Consider the following 20,169-nt stretch of genomic DNA (forward strand, 5'->3'; position numbering starts at 1 on the left):
TTTGTGGGAGAGTCTAGTCAGGTGGGCGGCACGGTGGCACAGTGGTTAGCACTGTTGCCTCACAGCGCCAGAGACCCAGGTTCAATTCCTGCCTCAGGCAACTGTCTGTGTGGAATTTGCACATTCTCCCCGCGTCTGCGTGGGTTTCCGGGCGCTCCGGTTTCCTCCCACAGTCCAAAAATGTGCAGGTTAGGTGAATTGGCCATGCTAAATTGCCCGTAGTGTTAGGTGAAGGGGTAAATGTAGGGGAATGGGTCTGGGTGGGTTGCTCTTTGGCGGGTCGATGTGGACTTGTTGGGCCGAAGGGCCTGTTTCCACACTGTAAGTAATCTAATAATCTCAAAGTATGGGGTCACCCATTTATAACACAGACAAGTAGGAATTTCTTCTCCTACAGAGTAGATATTCTGTGGAATGTTTTATTGCAGAGGGTTGTAGAAGTTTAGTTATTAAGGATATTCATGGTTGAGATTTTTAATCAGTTAGGGAATTGAGGATTGTGGGGAAAGGCAGGAAAGTGGAGTTGAGGATTGTCAGATCAGTCATGTTCACATGATCTACTTCTGTTCCTATATCTTATGGTCCATCTAATGAATTTCAACATTTGGAAGGACAAGGGCAACAGATGTAGGGAGTGGCCACTATTAACAATTTTCTCTCGAAGCTACACACTATTGCAATTTGGAACTATATTGCTGTTCCTTCAGTATCATTGAGTAAAAAGAAACCTATAACCCCTTCCTTAAAGCCACTGTGAGTGTATCTATGCCATGTAATTGCTAAGGAAGGCAGCTCACTGCCATTTCTAAGGGTAGTTAGGTATTGGCAAAAAAATATTGACTAAGCTAATGATGACCATATTCCATGACGAATGAAAGAATCTCTGGAGTCCAGAAACAGGAGCAGATCACTTAGCAGTCAAGTCTATTCTGCCAGTAAGTTAATGTTGTCCGAGATCTCAACATCTTCTATCCATTTCTGCTCCACATCCAATTAAACCAACATCAAATCATATCTATCTGAAACAGTTGTGAAAATTTTAATTTATCCAGCATCTACAAGATATTTTCATATTTACAATACCCTTTGAAGGAAAATGTGCTTTCAGTCCACATGGCCTTTTAATTTTTAAGAGTCTGACCATTAGTCAACTCAATTAGAGGAAATTGTTACTTTGGACTGAATCTTACATTTTGTTAGCCTAGTTTAAGCTGCATCTGATTTTTTGGAAGGATTTTTGCCAAGAGGCCTCACATGTTTTCTCACTATTAAATCAGGCTAACCAAATTAATTATTTACCCTAGTCCATTAGCATCTCATATTCAATTTCCACCCATCTTATCACACACCAAACGCATAGGAACTGCGACTCAGTGGAGATCTGTCCAAAGATGAGTATCCTATGGACCTTAACAATCCCGTAAAGGTTGCTGTGCATCTGGATAAGCATTGGAAGGCTGGCGTTTCCCCTCATCTGCAGCTTAGTGGCACAACAGCCATAAGGCCATGCTGTTAATGGCCCAAAGCTGACATGGCTGACATGCCTTTGCACATACAACTGCCTTCTCTTACCCTCATCACTGTTTGACCACCACACCACAGATCTTACTTGTCCCTAACTGCATCCCATATGATGACCCTCTAAGTCAGTGTTACTCAATTCCCTCCATCCACTAGGCGGAGGTGGATACTGCAGATGCTGGAGATTAAGAGTCAAGGTTACAGCGGTCCTGGAAAAGCACAGCAGGCCAGGCAGCATCCGAGGAGCAGGACATTCAACATGTCACGCAAAAGCCCTTCATCAGGAATCACTGTCCATTGTCAACATGGCATCTTGCTGTTGCTGGCCAGTAGGAACCATCACATATAGGCAAATACTTGAACTACTTCAAACACAAGCATGAGCTTATATTGACAGAAATGAAAAGGTAACAGAAATGAAATCAACAGAAGCTGAACTATGCCCCCACATTGCCAACCAAATTTCAGCAGACGATTAAAAAATGTTACAGTCAATAATTGTTTGCTGCACCTAAATTTTATCTACGGGAACCAGGCATAAATGAGGTTTTGTCTCATGTCATGGACCACAACAGATCCCATCAAAATATATTAAGAACGTAGTCTAGACCCTAATTTTTCATATTTTAAAGGTAAATGTCAAGTGCTGTGTTCCAGATGGAATTCACTTGGTCAAAGATCTCAATGTTACTCAATTTATTCAAACACTGTAGTTAAAATACAACAAAAGAATGAAGAACTTGGAATAACTTAACTTCATTGGAAAATTTGGCAGAATAATATAAAAAGTAGCTACTACTAATTAACTGTTCCAAAAAAGCAACATCCCATATATACACCCTTGGCAAAAAGACAAATGGTCTTCAGAAAACAAATGGTCTCACAAAGAGTTCTCCAGTCCAAGGGGAAAGAACATCAAAAGACAAATCTGAGAGAAACTCAGAGAGAGAGAAAGAGAGAGAGAGAGAGAGAGAGAGAGAGTAGCAGTCAGGAGAGATTCACTGCCTTCCAACCCTGCCAAGTCCTCAGCAACAACTGTTGAGAGTCCTGGATCTGTGAGAGCTTGACCACAGCCACTCAGGCTGCTTCTAATGTTCCAACTTTCTTTTGAAAACACAAAGTTTCACAAGTTGTTTATCTCCTCATAGATTGCTTGGTACCTGTCCCCAATCTCTCTCTTAAAGAAACCAGAGCAAAACACACCTCTTAAAGCCACAGCATCATCACACTGGTTTGTAACATCCATCATAATTGAGCTCTGTTATGGACAATGTCAATTTTCCCCATCCCAATGTCCTCATTCTCCTCCTTGGAAGATAATTTCTATCCTCTCCTCCAGTCCCTCTGGACATTGCTCCATTGTCAGCCCTAATTGTGCAGAGTACAGACCACCAGGTTTATGGGACACACTCTGTCCAGAGTATATTGGAGGTCACTGTGCAGCTGCATTTCAGGGTGTTCAACTAAGAGATCCCACAAAGATCTCTTGTTGTTCCCTGGAAGGAACGAATCATGTAGAGGTTTAGCAATACAACAACCTTCACAATGAGCAGAAGAAGACTGTCTCCCATTCCTGCAGATCTAGGTTCCATTCCAACATCTGGTACAGTTTCATCACAGTGCCCTGGGACATATAGATTCAGCATCTTGCTCAGGCCCAGGAAATACAGTAGGGTTAGAAAACGACTGAGCATTCTACACATCTCAGCATCCTGAGGGGATTTGCAACTGCAACCTCTCCCTGAGCTGGGTGTTCCTCATCCTCTTCTAGGGTCTACTGCTGCTCCTGGGTTTGCCATTGGTCCTGCTCCATTTACATCCATTTATTACTTCGTTAGGTAGGCAGCTACAGTGACCACCATGCGGCAGTGCCCATTACTCTTACTGGAAGTGGGCCAAACTTAGATACAGAAGAAGCTCTCAGAACCATATTTAGCGCTGCATCTTTCACATCCGGGCTGAGCAAAAACCTTCACACAATGAGATATGTGACAGTGGATAATGGGAGACACGTTCACAATTTGCCTCAGCATATGTAGTTACTTGATAAAGATGCTGTACTGGCTGAGTGATCCAATATGTCAGCGAAAAGGGGCTGCCTGTGAGGCAACACTACCCTCCAATGTCCACACTCATATTAAACACTGACCCTCACGCTGCATTCTGCACAGACAATCATTATGCTTATGTAATAGATCAGGAGGTGGAATTAATAGTGATTTCCCTTCAGTCAGCACAGGCCTTTTGTACAGTCATTGCTGATCACTGCAACATGACTGAGGTGCCAAGTTGCACTTGTCACCCAATTCTGTCACACAATGGACCATAGGCCATGTCATGCAGACCCCCATAAGATTCTGCTCTTCGTGTCCATACAATCAAAACCTTACACCATTTTAAACAGCTTAATTGACTCAAACCTTCAAAATAACCAGGGTATACAACGACTATTTATTCAAAATCAGAAACTGCTGGCGAAACTCAGCAGATCTGGTAGTATCTGTGGAGAGGAAGCAGAGTTTAAGTTTTGGATTCAATGACCCTTCTTCAGAATGTTTTCAGCACTTTCTGATTTTGTTTCTGATTTCCAGCATCTGCAGTTCTTTGTTTTTTTAAAATTATTTATTCAATCCCCTCATAATTTAATCCTTTGAGGCCTGTTCTCTTCCTACCTGCCTGAAACACGGTGCCCAAAATTAAGACCCAAAATAATTCATTAATTTACAATTATTCCCAGGTTACTTTTTTAGTGTTTAATGTGACAAATGTCAATCACAAACCAACATTTGAAATGTTAAGGTAGTCCTATTAGGTCTGACTTGAAGCAGTAAAGCATCATTTTGGAGAGAGTATTACTAATTCCCTGATGACCATGATGTAGACTTCATTTAGTTTCTTTGTAGTTTTAAGTAGTACATTCTAATAAATAATTAAGTTTCTCTTTAACTCCTTCTCACTCAGAAATGTCAAGAATCAAATTACTTTCAAACTAGCGAGACAGAAGATTTGGTTGCTTTGGAAATCGTGAAAATATCTTTCACTCAATCTGCAATTTTTGAGAGTTAAAAATACAGCCAATATTTTCCAAGGCTGCAAACTATATCCATTCATATTCTTCGTTTACATAATAAGTATGCTTGTCAGCAGTCTTGTAGTTATAAAGAGTAATTTTAGGATGTAAGGGTACATTTCACTCTTCACAGTAGACCTAGTTTTGCCTTAGGCACTGTAGATAATGAACTGTTTGGGATCAGCAAGGAAACACTTGTGTTTTTACAAAACTTTGTATACTTCCTTTCCTAGTTAAATTAATGCTATCTACAACAGTAACAAAGAATTGTGTTGCCTCAGCCCACCTTTCAAGTACACATGAGCAAATCTGAACCTATGTGGGATCAGCTGATATTTCCCGTTCTACCTAAGACTAGAAAAAATGTCAGGAACATTGTTCACTCTAGCAAACAAGGAACTGTGCTTCTTATTTTTTTAAAGGACTACATTAATAAATAAGTACATGTCATTGTTTTGGAATGTGAAATCCACTAAGTGTCTCCCTCAGCCTAACAGTTCTACATTCAGCATTATAAAATGTTTTAAATGTCAAAGGCAAAGCACCACTAACACACTGCTGTCCGTCATCAATACTAAGTCTCTGTAGCAGACTGACGTTAGCCTGAGTACATGATCCACCCTCAGTGAGTGACACATCTCATTTATTAACGCTGTTCTATTTAATTTACTCCATTCTCTCGACCTGTAACAAATACAAGTTTCTCAAAAAACTCAACTTAACATTCTTAACTAAAGGACAAACAGTAAGGCTTCTACAAAAAATAATCAGCTACCTAATGTCTGGAACAAGCTTGAGCTCTGTAATATGATCCTTACATGAACCATAATCTCCTGTTTATTTCCCCTAATGAGGCAGGAGTTAAAACAGTTGACCTGATCAGATTCAGATGGCAGCCCTAAAGGAGTGAGCCCCCTGCTGCATTTTGGGTCCGACACCCTTTGTTACCTCCAAGTGAGCTGAGACCAGGCTGTGAACCATGTAAATAGGAGGTTTCCAGGTTAATGAAAAGCCATAACTTCATCCCACTGCTGCTGCGGACTTCACTCCAAGTTTAGAACAATCTTTCCACAACCTACTATTAATGCATAACAAATGTGTTTGAGAAATGAAAAGAGTTTTGTGATAATATATTTTTGATTAAATGGAGAACTTAAAATGCCATGGCTTCATGTTAAAAATATATTATCTTAACATTCAATAGAGTCAAATGTCAATGACAAAATCAAACCAAAATGGTTTGTAATCTCAAAGTTTAAGTTCCTAACAATTGTAATTAAACTTAGTCTTGCACCCCTATGATAAAAATAATGTAGAGTTTAAATTATGGAATTCAAGATTTAATTCAATCTTCAAATTCAATTTCAAATGCAAAATAATCTCCAAATATATTCATGGTAGCAGTCCTTCTATTTTTAACTTACATAAATGTGTCAAAGTTTCTTAATACATCAATGCCAGAATACTATCCTTTTGGATCTAATGTGAAATAACCTACGTGCTGGACTGAAAGCAAAATGCAACACAATAGAAAGTGAGAATTTCAAATGTTCCTTTTTCAACTGAAACTGATTTAACTTGGAAACCAAACTCTTTTTCATGTATGCTGGCAAATTGCATTAATTTAAGAATACCAGCCTTCGCATTCCCATATTATAGAACAGTGTCTTTCATTCAACTGCTGTTTTCTGCTGTACTCAATTACAAGTCAAGAATGAAAAATATGATGTGATGTGAATCTGTGGTCAGGTCATTCATATGCTGCACTACCATGTAAACTATAACCAGAATCTGTTTGAACAAGTCAAGAAGTTGGAATGAAATGAGTTAATGTACAAGAAATGGTTGAACAGTTTCTCAGCTTAATGATCAAACAGAATTGAATGATTTAATGTGTATGATAATATGCAGCAAAGTTCACATTTTGTTTTAACGTCTGATCAAAATATGGGACAGAATTGCCTCATGCTTACCCTAATCCATTAATCTGCCCTCTTACTGCCAATCCCTAATGCTCTTCACAACCCCAACTCAGCACTGGTACTAAGAGAAAGGAAAATTTTGTTCTGATTAAAGCATGTAGAGTACAGTAGATCTGAATCACATACTCTTTCTGTATCAGTTTGCAAGTAAACTACAGGTTGTCAATGGGAATAGTTAAACAAGACTCATTTGTTTGGCTTGCTAAATCCCTGAAGTAAAACCAGTTTGAAAAGTTACTTTTTTTAAAAAAGAAAGAAGTAAACAACATAGCTATAGAGATTCTAGACAGTAAAAACAGCAATAAATTGTAAATTGAAATCCAAACTCAAAAATAATTACAAGAATGTAATTCTATTAGCTGCTTTAGCCCTGATAGGACTTCTTTGATATTTGTCTCCTTTAAAAAGGAATGGCTCATGTTTTTTCACAGAATGAAAGATTATCAGTTTGCCAAGTTATCTCCATTGCAGAATGACATTAAAATACCAATTACACAGGCAAGCTCTGACATTTTAAATCACCAGTTGACAGCCCGCATTCTGGATGACTTCCAGTATCAATAAAACTTGCTCAAGCAAAGCTTTACCTGGTTTTCACCACGTCGAGGGGATGCATCAGACAAATTTCCACAAGACCTAAACAGGTGACAGAAAAGAAACATCCAGTAAATATTAGCACAAATGATGGTTATGCTTCACTGCAGGAATGTGAAAATTACTGTTGTATGAAAGATTAAATATGATAACTGAGGCAAGATGGAGCAACAAAATAGGATAAAAAAAAGTGCATGGAAGAAAACAACTCAGTAATTTTATATTAATTCAGTATATACATCTAAACCACTAGTATGAATCATTGAATAATTATTTTCACCACATTTTGGAATATAGTAATACCAAGCCCATTTTGAGATTAATTTGGGCTGGACCAAACCATCTGCTATGTATAAGTTTATTTTGACTAAAACAAAATTATATTAGTAACTCACTTTAAACATTCCTTATCACAACAAGAGTAGTGCATTCAGTCTGGACAAGACTTCAAAAGTGATACGAGGGTTACGTGAGCAGAAAGGATTTACAAGAATAGTTCCAAGTGTTGGATTTTACCTACAAGGTTAGATTGTGAAAGCTAACCAGGAGCATAGGAGTTTCAGAATTCGAACATAAGAACCTAGAAACAGGAATAGGTCACTTAAATTATTCAGGCTACTTTTCCAGTCAGTAACATCATGATTGTTCCCACCTCCAAGTGGAGGACCATAACTCCACTTTTCTGCCCATAACTCAACTCCGTTGGAGTTCAAAATTCAGTCTAGCCAGTCTTGATTATATTTACTGGTCCAAACTCCATTGTCCTTGAAGGAAGAGAATTCCAAAGATTTAAGATGATCTGAGAGAAGAAATTTCTCCTTATTCTCATTGTAAATGGGAGACTCTTCATTATTAAAATGTGGTCTCTAGTTCTCAATTTCCTTATGAGGAGAAACATCCTCTCAGCACTCAACTTGTCAAAATGCCTCAGAACCTTATAAGTAATAACTTCACCTCCCAATCTTTTAAATCCCAAGGTCTAGCCTGCCCAATCTTTCTTATAAGCCAACACCATCATTTCAAGATTCAGACTCGTGAACCTTCTCAGAACTGCCTCCAATATGAGTATTTCCAGAAACAATTTGCACCCATGTTCCTAATACCCCAGTTATTTCAGAAGCTATAACTTTTCTTACAAGTCTGTTGTGAGGCATTGTTTAGAATGTCCTATTTGAAATCCATACACATCATATCAACAGCATTATCCTCCTCAACTCTGTTTCTTGATCAAAAATCTCCATAAAGTTAGTCCAACATGATTTTCCCTTAAGAAATTCATGAATCTCTTCCCAATTAATATTTTTCTATCAATATAGCTATTAATTCTATTTTGAACAATTGTTTCCAGTAATTTCCCCACCACTGAAATCAAACTGGTCTGTAATTTCTGAGTTTATCTTTACAACCTTTTTTGCTTAAGGGAATAAATTTATAATTCTCTTCCACTCCACCCCAAGTTTAGGGAAGGTTGAAAGATTATTCCCAATGCCTCTGCAATTTCCACGCTTGATTCCTTCAATATTTTTGAACGCATCTTATCTGATCTCAGTGCTTTATCGATGGTAAGTACCAATGCCTCTCCAATACCATCTTTTAAACCGGTCCGGTGTCCAAGTTTCCTCCTCTGTCACCATGGACTGTGCAGCATCTCCTCCCTTAGAACGACAAATGTGAATTATTTATTCAACACATCTCAGCTAAGTCCATTGCCTCTACTGCTTCTATAGCTTCTTGTCTTGTAACCTATTTGCCCAAAGCACATCTGCCAAAGTGGTCTTTCATACTCCTGTACAAGGTCACAGCTGCTGAAGGCAAAGTAAACAAATAAAATGATACTAGATGGTACTGGAACTAAGGGACACAGATTTGATGCTTTAGGCAATTGATGGAAGGATAAGTGAAGAACATTTTATGCAGTGAATGCAACAACCGGGAACTTGCTGCCTATGAGGGTGGTAGGAAATAGAGATGAGGAATAATTTCAAAAGGAAATTGGATGGGCACTTAAGAGAAATAACTTTACAGGGCAAATGAATTAGAACACAGAAATAAGACCGATTGGATTACTCTTCAGATTTTGAAGGCTGAACAGTTTCCTTCAGTGCCATAATTACTGTGACATATGAATCTACTCTTTTAAATATTCAAAGGACTTTTGGGACCTATGTGGCCCACTTCAAGGTTATAAATACAATATCACTTGACACACTGTGCAGCATTACCAATTGGATCAGCAATATACTAAAGGCAGTGATGGATGGATAGAATCCAGTGCTGATTTATAAAACTTTCAGAAAACATATTTTTATGTTATATATACTGACAGAAAAGTAATCTTCAGTATTGTTTAGCATGTTGTCAGCAAGACATTTGCAAAACAACAGTTTGTCTTTATACAGTATCTTTAATGTAGAAAACGTATCATGAAACACTTCACATTGGAGAGGAGTGGTCAGAAGCCTGGTCAAAAAAATGACATTTTTTCATAAAGGACAAAGTGTGGTTGCAAAGTAGATGGGTTTAGGGAGGAAGTGCTGGAGAAAATAAAAGTGACTGTGAAAGACGGTGATACCAAAGGTGGAACAAAAAGAGGAGGAAGGCACAGGAGGTCCAAGACAGTTTGACACATTGTAGGTTTTATGAAGATGAGCAGTGATGAAATTCAAATATGACCAAGAATTTTGAGTTTGAAATGGTAGGGATAAAAGTGGTTAGCATTTAAAGGTATACAAGTTAATTTTTGACAGCCAGCATAGATTTGTTAAAGACAAATTACATTAACAGATTACAAATTTACTGGGGGAGCAGGAGGGAATGTTGCCGAGATATCCCTGAGGCAGTAGCATCATATCACTTCTTCTTAGACGTTTAAAATGATCATGTTTAAGTGGCATTCAAAACTCCATCTCATCCAAAACCAAACCTCTTTTAGTTGTTTTGTTGTGCTGCACAACACAAATAACCACAATATGAGACACCATGGCTGGCTTGTGCTTTTGCCCGAAACGTCGATTTTGCCTGTCTTCGGATGCTGCCTGAATTGCTGTGCTCTTCCAGCACCACTGATCCAGATCCTTGTACTGAAGGGCACTGTGGTGTAAAATTCCAAGCAGTGGAATGTGGTGAAACGGTTAAAAATTATGTCCCAATACATGTGTGAATCTAACCGGAATGGAGGTGTCGCTTAGTCCCGTGTGAATCTTATTACACACCTCCCCGTGTGAATCTTCTTATCTGTATGTAACCAGAATGGAATGTGTTTTTTAGCCTTGCTCTGCTGTTCACATGAATGTTTATATCTGGAAAAGAGTATATCAGCTGGAAAAGTCTCCAGTTCGGTGAGTCTGCTCCGGGGTTACGTTTAACCGCCGAGCGTGAGTTGTTGGCAACCACTCTACGAGAACTGACGGCTCCCAGTTCCGGTAACATGTAGAGTGAGTATAAGCCAGACCCGTTGGTTGTGGCGACGCTGCGGGGAATAAAATGCCCATATTCTAGCAGACTCGCCTCTTGGTCGTTTGTTCTGTGTCAGACTACTCTCCTACGAACCTGACCTTGAGAATTTTTTAAAAAAGGCACCATCTCATTTGCAAAAGCATCAGAAAACCATCTTGAAGATGTTAACAGTTTTCAAAGTTTGTGATAAGATTTGTGGCTCGGGTGCTTGTTGTTGTGGTTCTGTTCGCTGAGCTGGGAATTTGTGTTGCAGACATTTCGTCCCCTGTCTAGGTGACATCCTCAGTGCTTGGGAGCCTCCTGTGAAGCGCTTCTGTGATCTTTCCTCTGGCATTTGTAGTGGTTTGAATCTGCCGCTTCCGGTTGTCAATTCCAGCTGTCCGCTGCAGTCGTCGGTATATTGGGTCCAGGTTGATGTGCTTATTGATTGAATCTGTGGATGAATGCCATGCCTCTAGGAATTCCCTGGCTGTTCTCTGTTTGGCTTGTCCTATAATAGTAGTGTTGTCCCAGTCGAATTCATGTTGCTTGTCATCTGCGTGTGTGGCTACTAAGGATAGCTGGTCGTGTCGTTTCGTGGCTAGTTGGTGTTCATGGATGCGGATCGTTAGCTGTCTTCCTTGTTTGTCCTATGTAGTGTTTTGTGCAGACCTTGCATGGGATTTTGTACACTACATTGGTTTTGCTCATGCTGGGTATTGGGTCCTTCGTTCTGGTGAGTTGTTGTCTGAGAGTGGCTGTTGATTTGTGTGCTGTTATGAGTCCTAGTGGTCGCAGTAGTCTGGCTGTCAGTTCGGAAATACTCTTGATGTATGGTAGTGTGGCTAGTCCTTTGGGCTGCGGCATGTCCTCATTCCGTTGTCTTTCCCTTAGGCATCTGTTGATGAAATTGCGCGGATATCCGTTTTTGGCGAATACATTGTATAGGTGTTCTTCTTCCTCTTTTTGCAGTTCTGGTATATTGCAGCATTGCGACCACTAGGATTCATAACAGCACACAAACCAACAGCCACTCTCAGACAACAACTCACCAGAACGAAGGACCCAATACCCAGCATGAGCAAAACCAATGTAGTGTACAAAATCCCATGCAAGGACTGCACAAAACACTACATAGGACAAACAGGAAGACAGCTAACGATCCGCATCCATGAACACCAACTAGCCACGAAACGACATGACCAGCTATCCTTAGTAGCCACACACGCAGATGACAAGCAACATGAATTCGACTGGGACAACACTACTATTATAGGACAAGCCAAACAGAGAACAGCCAGGGAATTCCTAGAGGCATGGCACTCATCCACAGATTCAATCAATAAGCACATCCACCTGGACCCAATAAACCGACCACTGCAGCAGACAGCTGGAACTGACAACCAGAAGCGGCAGATTCAAACCACGACAAATACCGGAGGAAAGATCACAGAAGTGCTTCACAGGAGGCTCCCAAGCACTGAGGATGTCACCTAGACAGGGGACGAAACTTCTGCAACACAAATTCCCAGCTCGGCGAACACAACAATGTCAACAGTTTGTTCAATGCAGGTTCATGTTATTAGATTACTTTGGTTTTAGCATCTCTCAGCTTCTGTGACCACATACCACACAGATGTCAGGAGATATCTCTTCAGTGGATAACTTTTATTCCCCACCAGCCACTCAAGGAGTTTGGATGGTGTTCTGAGGAGATGTGGTACATTAAGTTCTCCAAGAATAAAGGCATCATAACAACATTGCCAAGACTTTGCACTCAGCTTTGCAAAATTCACTTGCTGTGGTTGCAAACCAGCTGTATAAGCATTGAATGGAAGCCTTTTCTTTTCTGAAATATGGTTGGCACATTAGTTGTTATCTTGATGGCTCTGTTGGCACAACATCCAGAACATGAGGGAGAAACATTACTCGTGATTTCTCTGCTTACACTGTCCCAACTATCTCAAAATTAGTGTTCTTCCCCATTTGGATAGCGTGATGAGTCATTAGCTATGAGATTCCACCCACTCTTCAATGGAATGACCTGACTACATAAGACTTAAGTACCTCAGTGACACTTAGAGCTTCATAAAAGATACTGTTGTGGAGAGCAATGATGCATCAGGTCATTATGGACCAAAGAATAAATACCCAAAACCAACAACAAAGTCTCCGAAACTCAGCCATTTGAAGGTAACTGACACTTTACTGATACAGCCAATGTTTTGGGTAGCACCCTTGTCCCCTTGTCCCCCCTTGCTCCACTCCTCTGGCCTCCTCTTGACCAACAGGAAGCATATGTCAAAGTTCCTCCTCACTATTCAGTGCAATGCCAGTGTTGCCTGCTCTCATCTCAATTCATTCATCTTTGACTTTTTGGTTCACCAGGACTTTCTGTAGCCATCTCTGATGCCCAAGTAATTCCAAAAGTCTCACAGACCTCTTGAGAGTCTAACCATTCACTGCTCACAAAACCAAGCTTCACATCACCAGGAATGATAGCTCAGTGCTACTGAGCAGCTGGGCTTATTTGCCATCTCTTACAACAGTTGACCATTAGCACTCATGACTCCCTGCTCTTTATACGACATCTATTCTATAATGTGTCCCAGACCTTCAATTTTCCCCCATACGATGAGATGAAACTGCTGCTCTAAATACTGTTAATAAGCTCCACAACAAGCGCAATAATCTGTTAATTGGAGACATGCGGATTGCCGGCTCCTGCCCTCCCTTTGAAAATCTCAGCACGTTTTGGGGGCATTGGGATCCACAGACTTTCAAAGTATGCTCATACCCAATCTGAAACTCATCAGCTTTTGAAAAATCTAGCCAATAATGCAACAGGACCTCCAGCCTATTCGTGAAGAATACGCTATAACTTGTATACTACGGTAGTTTAGGATATTTTTTCGAGCTTTCATCTCTACATTGAACAATATCTTCCATTGTTGCTGGCTGTTCTTTATCTGGGTACTTACTTAGGAAACCAAGTTTGACAAAATCAAATCAAATGAAAGTAAGTCAGCCCCTTAGGGAAACTCTAAATTAAATCAAAATTAGAGAAATTTAAATCAGTACATATCTTTAATCAACCTGATCAGACATATTATGACACATCTCTGCTTTAGGTTGGACTTGAACAAGGACCTTCATGATAAGAGACAGGGATATTATCACTGTACCATAATATTCCGCCCACCCCTACATTGTGTTAAAGCAAAACTAAAAATGTAACTGAATTAAAAAGCACTCAAAGAGCTGATTAAGTGCTGGAGTCAAAAAGAATTTGGAGGAGCGATAAACTTAAAATGTAATAGGTGGGATATGCCCATCATCACAACGCCACCATCCTCAACTCCCATGCCCAATCAGTGCCCAATATTTTCTAAAAGTTTCTAGTATGTTGTCAGACAGCACACACTCCCTTTCCAAGGACACGCAGGCATACACATAACCATGAAAGAGAAGCAGGGAATTATGACCCCTCTGCCTGGATCTGCTAATGGCTACTTCAGTCAGGCTCATAAGCTGACTTGGTCATGAGGTTCCCTGACCTGTCTGCACCCACACACAATGGGTGCACAAAGATCAGTTACATGGGGGCTAAAGTGCAAACAAAAATTTAACTATTCCAATCTCCTATAACCAATGCACATTAAGTTCACAGTATTATCGAATATGCAGTTATACGACTATAAGACCATGAGAAATAGGAGCAACTTGGCTCCCTGAATCTGCTCTACCATTAATAGGGTCATAGCTGATCCAACATTCCTCCAACATTTCCTGCCCCATGCCCATAAACTTTGATATCCTTACTCATCAAGAATCTATCTATTTCAGCTTTAAATATAAACAAGGATTCTGTCCTCACAGCTTTCTGTAGAAAGGAGTTCCAAAGACTCTCAACTTTCTGAGAGTAAGAATTCCTCTATCTCAGTCTAAATCAGTGCCACTTTATTCTGAGACTATGTGTGGCAGTTGGCTCAGGTGTCCATGAACCACCTACGTCTATGGTTTTAAGGGATTGCCATATATAACACCCTTTATCCCAGGTCCTGATTGCAAGTGAGAGGACTCCTGCATGGAAAACCCTCACTCACGGTAGAAAAGCTTGCTAACTTAACATGGAGCTATACTCATGCAACAGAAGATGCAACTCTAGTCTTTGAAAGGCTTAGTGAGAAGGTAAAACGCAGTGAATGAATCAACAACACAGTGAGAGAATCTCTGTGTTATAGGATGTGCTGCTACAGGTGTTAGCAACAAAGAGTGTTATATCCAGATACGAGACGAGATTCCCAAATTTATTCTAGGTCTAGATGGGATACCCAAACTTTTAAGCTCCCAGATGAACAGGCATAAACTGGCTCCCATTCTTTGTTAACTGACCACCTCAGTTGGTTGCAACATGGAATCATTTTAAAATAATCCATTCCTTTGTGAATTTGTTTCTACCATAACTCAAATGAACTTCTTGATTTAAAAAGCAGCCAATCTAAATCGGCTTTTCTTTTCATTAACAAAGATTGAGTTCATTAATTACTAAATGCAAAAAAAATTAGTAATGCAACATGCCTACACAAAGATTAAAAAGAATAGGTGAGGCTAAGAGGATAAAAGTTAAAATACAAAATCACCCCAGTCTCTGAATTATTCTCTAAAATTGAATTATTGAACATTGCAGACACTAGTTACTGATAGTATAGATAGAGGTCATTAAAGAGCTGATTTCATGATCTTAAGTTTTGTAGAAAGAGTCCAGCCATCACATCTTGATATTCACTGGCATCATCATCACTGAATCCACTATTACCAATACCTAGGGGGTGCCATTCACCAGAAACTGAACTAAATCAGCCATATAAATGCTGTGGTTACAACAGCAGATTATAGGTTGGAAATTCTGCTTGACTAATCTAACTCCAGTCTCCTCAAGACTTGCCCATCATCTACAAAGCACAGGTCAGGAGTGTGACACGCACTCTCCACTTGCATTGATGAGTGTAGCTTCAACAACAATCATGAAGCTTAACACCATCTAGGACAAAATATACTACCTGATTTTCAGCATGAATATCTTCAGCATGTATTCCCTTCACCACCAACACAGAGTGGCAGCAGAGTGCACCATTTACATGAGGACGGCCAAGGTGCCAGAGCTCGTTAGAAAGCAATCCCATGGTTTCTACCATTGAGAAAGACAAGGATACATAGGAACAGCACACTTGCAAGTTCCTCTTCAAAACACACACCATCCTGAACTATATCAGTATTCCTTCACTGCTACAGGGTCAAAAATCCTGGTATTTCCTTATGAACAAAACTGTGGTATAACTAAATGACATGGACTGCAGAAGTCAAAGAAGGCAACTCACTACCACCTTCTCAAGGCCAATTAGAAGGGACAATAAATGCTAGTCTAGCCAGCAAATCCCACATTCTACAAATGAATTTTAAGAAACACAAAAAATATTAGATCTATTGTCATTCCTGCATTCCAGAGATTATCAACTGCATTTTGGCACATTAAATTTAATGAAGATTAACTTGTCTCCTATCCTACTGTTCTCAATAATGGCTGCCATTTTCCCTCAGTTAGGTTTTAATAAGGGAAACAAAATCTAACATATTCTTTAGTTTCCCTTTTTTACTTCTGTTTAAATGGCACTATCATACTCTAAATATTCAATTTAAGTTATTACAAGCTCCTGGTTCAAGAAATTCACTTTAATCCCAATTCAGGATGACAGGCTTAAAAGTAATTCCATCAAACACTCCTAAATCTAAATTCACAATCATCAGGAGTAGCATTACAAAATGGCTTGGCTGCCAGACTGCAATTTGCACGCTACCAACTCAGCACAGCAACTCTGTAAGTTACTATATGTTATTCACGCAAGGCTATTAACATCGAATGGTGAGCTGTGTGGTCCAGATGACTATGTACAATCCAGTTGAGGGAGTCACGTGCAATACTATTGGATTTTTAACACAAAAGTAGTACATTTTTTATTTGAAGTGATTAAAAGTCAAAGTAGTAATTTCAAATTAATACGGACTGATGACGATATGGCAAAGTCATAAAATAAGTTTGTATTAATTAATTTGCAAATATAAAGTCATTTGTAAAATGTTTGTATGATGGTTTATTACAAAGCAATAAACTATAACTATCAGATCCAAAATGCAAACTATTTGAATACTGCTATTGTTGTACAGCACATAGTTATTATCTTGCACTGATCTGTATTATTAAAATGTCAACATTTCTGAACTCATAAAACAATTTCAGACTTATGAGTACAAAGACGATAATAACAGCATACTGAATTTTATAGCAATATAGTATTAATGCCATGAAATACAATAAATTACATCAGCATTATCATAGCAGTAGATTAACTGATTATTAAAGGATACTATTCTTTCTTTATTCCATATTACATTAATTCTAATATAGTATAGTTAATAACAATTATTGACATTTACACTTTATAATTAGTTATAGGGATGCACAAAATTACTAAAGCCCAAACTACAATGATCAAGCTAGAGACAGTATTATTGCACACCTGAGGCCACTCTGGATATTGGTATTTGCCAATAAAACATGAAGAATAACAACGAAACCAACATGACTAATTTCAATGCAAAATGTTCGGAGAGCAAGAAAGTTCAATTGGGAATAAACTAGCATCCCTAAAGCAGTAGTGCCAATTATACCCAATAAGATAGAGAGATCAGACTTAATCAAGTTACTGATTGAGCATTTCTGGTCCAAGTTCAGATCTGGATCAGATACAGAAGAATCAGAACCTGAAGCTGATCAGTGTATGCTACTCATGGTTGAATAGATAAGATTAAAGCTCGAATTTAAGGAAAATAAACAAGTGAGAGTCATAAAAGCAGAACAATATGAGTGAGAAAGAGCTTTCCACAAAGTGGAGCTGAAAATTGGAGCACAATGAAAGGGAGACCTAAAACAACTTGAAGCAGCTAGGGACAATATAACTCTGCCAAATTTCCATGACACATAAACATGTGTTAAATATCTAAAACTCTCGACATTCATTCCAGAGTTTGAAGAGAGTGATGTATAATCCATTTTGTGCTACTTCTGAGAAGTTAGCAGATCAGCTATATTGGTCACAAAAAGTATGAAAGTGAAGGTACTGATGAAGGAGCGGCACTCTGAAAGCTTGGGATTTCAAGTAAACCTGTTGGACTATAATCTGGTGTCATGTGACCTCTACATCACAAGAAGTATGTACCCTTGAGATACAGGCTCTGTTGCATGAAATGACCATGTGATTTCTGCTGTATCCTGAAATGTGGACCAGTTATGAACAGACTAAGGCTCCTATTCGCACTACCAGTAAGTTACTCCAGGATGCCTAACATCAACAATGTGAAATACTATGAGACATCCATACAAACCTATATACAATTTGAAAAACTGGCACAAATATCCTCCAACTGGTGGGTTTACACTTTTAAAATAGAATGCACTTGCAACAATATATAAAATCAACTGCTTGGCAAGTTTAAAAACTGCCTTCCCTCCAATCGAAGGATGCACATGGAAAGTCAAAGGGTTACCCCAGTCAGGGCAGCAGGAACTATTACTGACAATTAATCTCTCTATAATTCTAGGAATTCAAACAACCCATCTTGAATCATGCCAAGAATATTTGGAGAGATAAAAGGGACAGAAGTAGGTCCAGGAGAAAGGAGGGTAGAGAAAACCAGGCAAACCAATCCATAACTTTTAAAACAAAGCTCTTAGCCAGAAAAGTCATGGGGAACGTTATAGCAGTCAATGTCTGACTTTATGGAAGTTGTATTTCTCTGTACATGCGGAGGAGGCGAATCAGATACTCATTGGAATTTTATGCACAAGAGCAAGTTGGCCCTCATGGTTTCCAAGGGGCCAGGGAAGATCAGCATTTTCTGACCCACCGGTGCTTTTTCATGCCCCGTCTTTTTTCTCCTCATTATTTTCTTAAGATTCCCTTGCACTTTCCACATCCCACTAGGGCCTCTACTTAACTTTCTCCCTTTGTAACGGTTGAAAAATATCCCTTTTCCTTCTTAACCAGTTTTGAATACTCCTAGATATCCAGGGTTCTCTGGCTTTAATGCACTCCAAAAGGGCCTGTACTCTTGTCAATTCCATTTTCAATGCTCTGGTCTGGTGTCCATTTACCCAGAAGCAGCTGCTCCCAGTCTAGTTTGGCCAAACCCAGTCTTATTTTAATTAAATCCGCCTTTCCCCAATCCAAAACAATTTTTTTGCATAATAACTTTACCCTTTTATCTAACAAACGTAAAACAAACAGTTTTGCAGCCACTATCACCAAACTTCATGCCCAGAATTAGGTCCAGCACAACAATCTTGTTGGACATTCTGTATGTTGATATAAAATGCTGTCCTGAATACATTTCAAGAAATCTGTCCCCTTTTTATTCTGGCTTAAGACAATTAACTTTGGGAACATTGAAATCTCCTAACATAATTACTTTATTATTGTTTTTACTTTGAATTGTTTTATTGTGAATTGTCTACATATCTGATCCTCTATTGCCCACTTACAATCTGAGGTCTGTAAAACACTCCCATTAGTGTAACTGTCCCCTTGATGAGTGCAAGACACAAAACCTTGTCAAAATATGCTTTTTACAGTAGCATTCAAGTACTGCACTACTGAGCAACTATTCAAGTAGATTCCATGGATATCTGGTTTAGATGTGGCGAGAACAGATGAATTAAATGTCAGGCTGAAATGTCAGGATCATCCTGAATACATAGATGAAAGTGGGTACTACAAATGCTGGAGATTAGAGGCAAAATTAGAGTGGTGCTGGAAAAGTACAGCTGGTCAGGCAGCATCTGAGGAACAGGAAAATCGATGTTTCGGGCAAAAGCCCTTCATCACAAATGCTGAAGGGCTTACCACTACATTCTGAAAGCCAATTTGGAATAGGCAATAAATACTAGCCCAGCCAGTGATGTCCACAGTCCCAGAAATGAATAAAAGTATCATTTTGCTTCATTCTTTCATAGGATATGGGTATAGCTACCAAGGCTAGAATTTGTTGCTCGTTCTTAATTTCATTTGAAATCAATGGCTTGTTAGGTAATTTCAGAGGACAGCTAAGGTCAGTTGAACTTTTGGATCTGGAGACACACACAGACCAGACCAGGTAAGGATGGCACATTTCCTTCCCTAAAAGTCCATAGCGAATCAGACGGGCTTTCATTACAATCACTGGTAGTTTCATAAGCATTCTGAAGCTAGTTTTCAATTTCTGATTTATCAGTTGGATTTAATTCCAGCAGCTACCACGGTGAGACTTGAAATTCTGACACTATGGCATTAGTCTGGGCCTATGGGTTGCTAGTCCAGTGGCATCACCACTATGCTACCTCCACCTCCATTAAAACATAAAGTAGGGAAGGCGACAATCAGTGTCCCTGGTCTCTGCCACAAACTCCATTCTCCTATCATCAGCTGTATCCCATCTCCCTGACGGCTGTCTGGGGTTAAACTAAACTGCTCA

At 39.3% G+C, this 20,169-nt stretch overlaps 1 protein-coding gene across 2 annotated transcripts in view; it reads right to left on the bottom strand.

Moving 5' to 3' along the window:
• The window catches only part of slc25a21 (solute carrier family 25 member 21), a 523,142-nt gene that overhangs the window by 124,169 nt on the left and 378,804 nt on the right, over positions 1-20,169 (bottom strand). For both annotated transcript variants that reach the window (XM_043697848.2, XM_087989933.1), the window contains one exon: positions 7,161-7,209. In XM_043697848.2, the coding sequence (XP_043553783.1) occupies positions 7,161-7,209 (49 nt within the window). The remainder of the gene's footprint in view (positions 1-7,160; positions 7,210-20,169) is intronic.

The sequence above is a fragment of the Chiloscyllium plagiosum genome, unplaced genomic scaffold (assembly GCF_037043375.1).
Source record: "Chiloscyllium plagiosum isolate Xiang-an unplaced genomic scaffold, Cpla_swu_hap1 HiC_scaffold_8, whole genome shotgun sequence".
Taxonomy (NCBI): Eukaryota; Metazoa; Chordata; class Chondrichthyes; order Orectolobiformes; family Hemiscylliidae; genus Chiloscyllium; species Chiloscyllium plagiosum.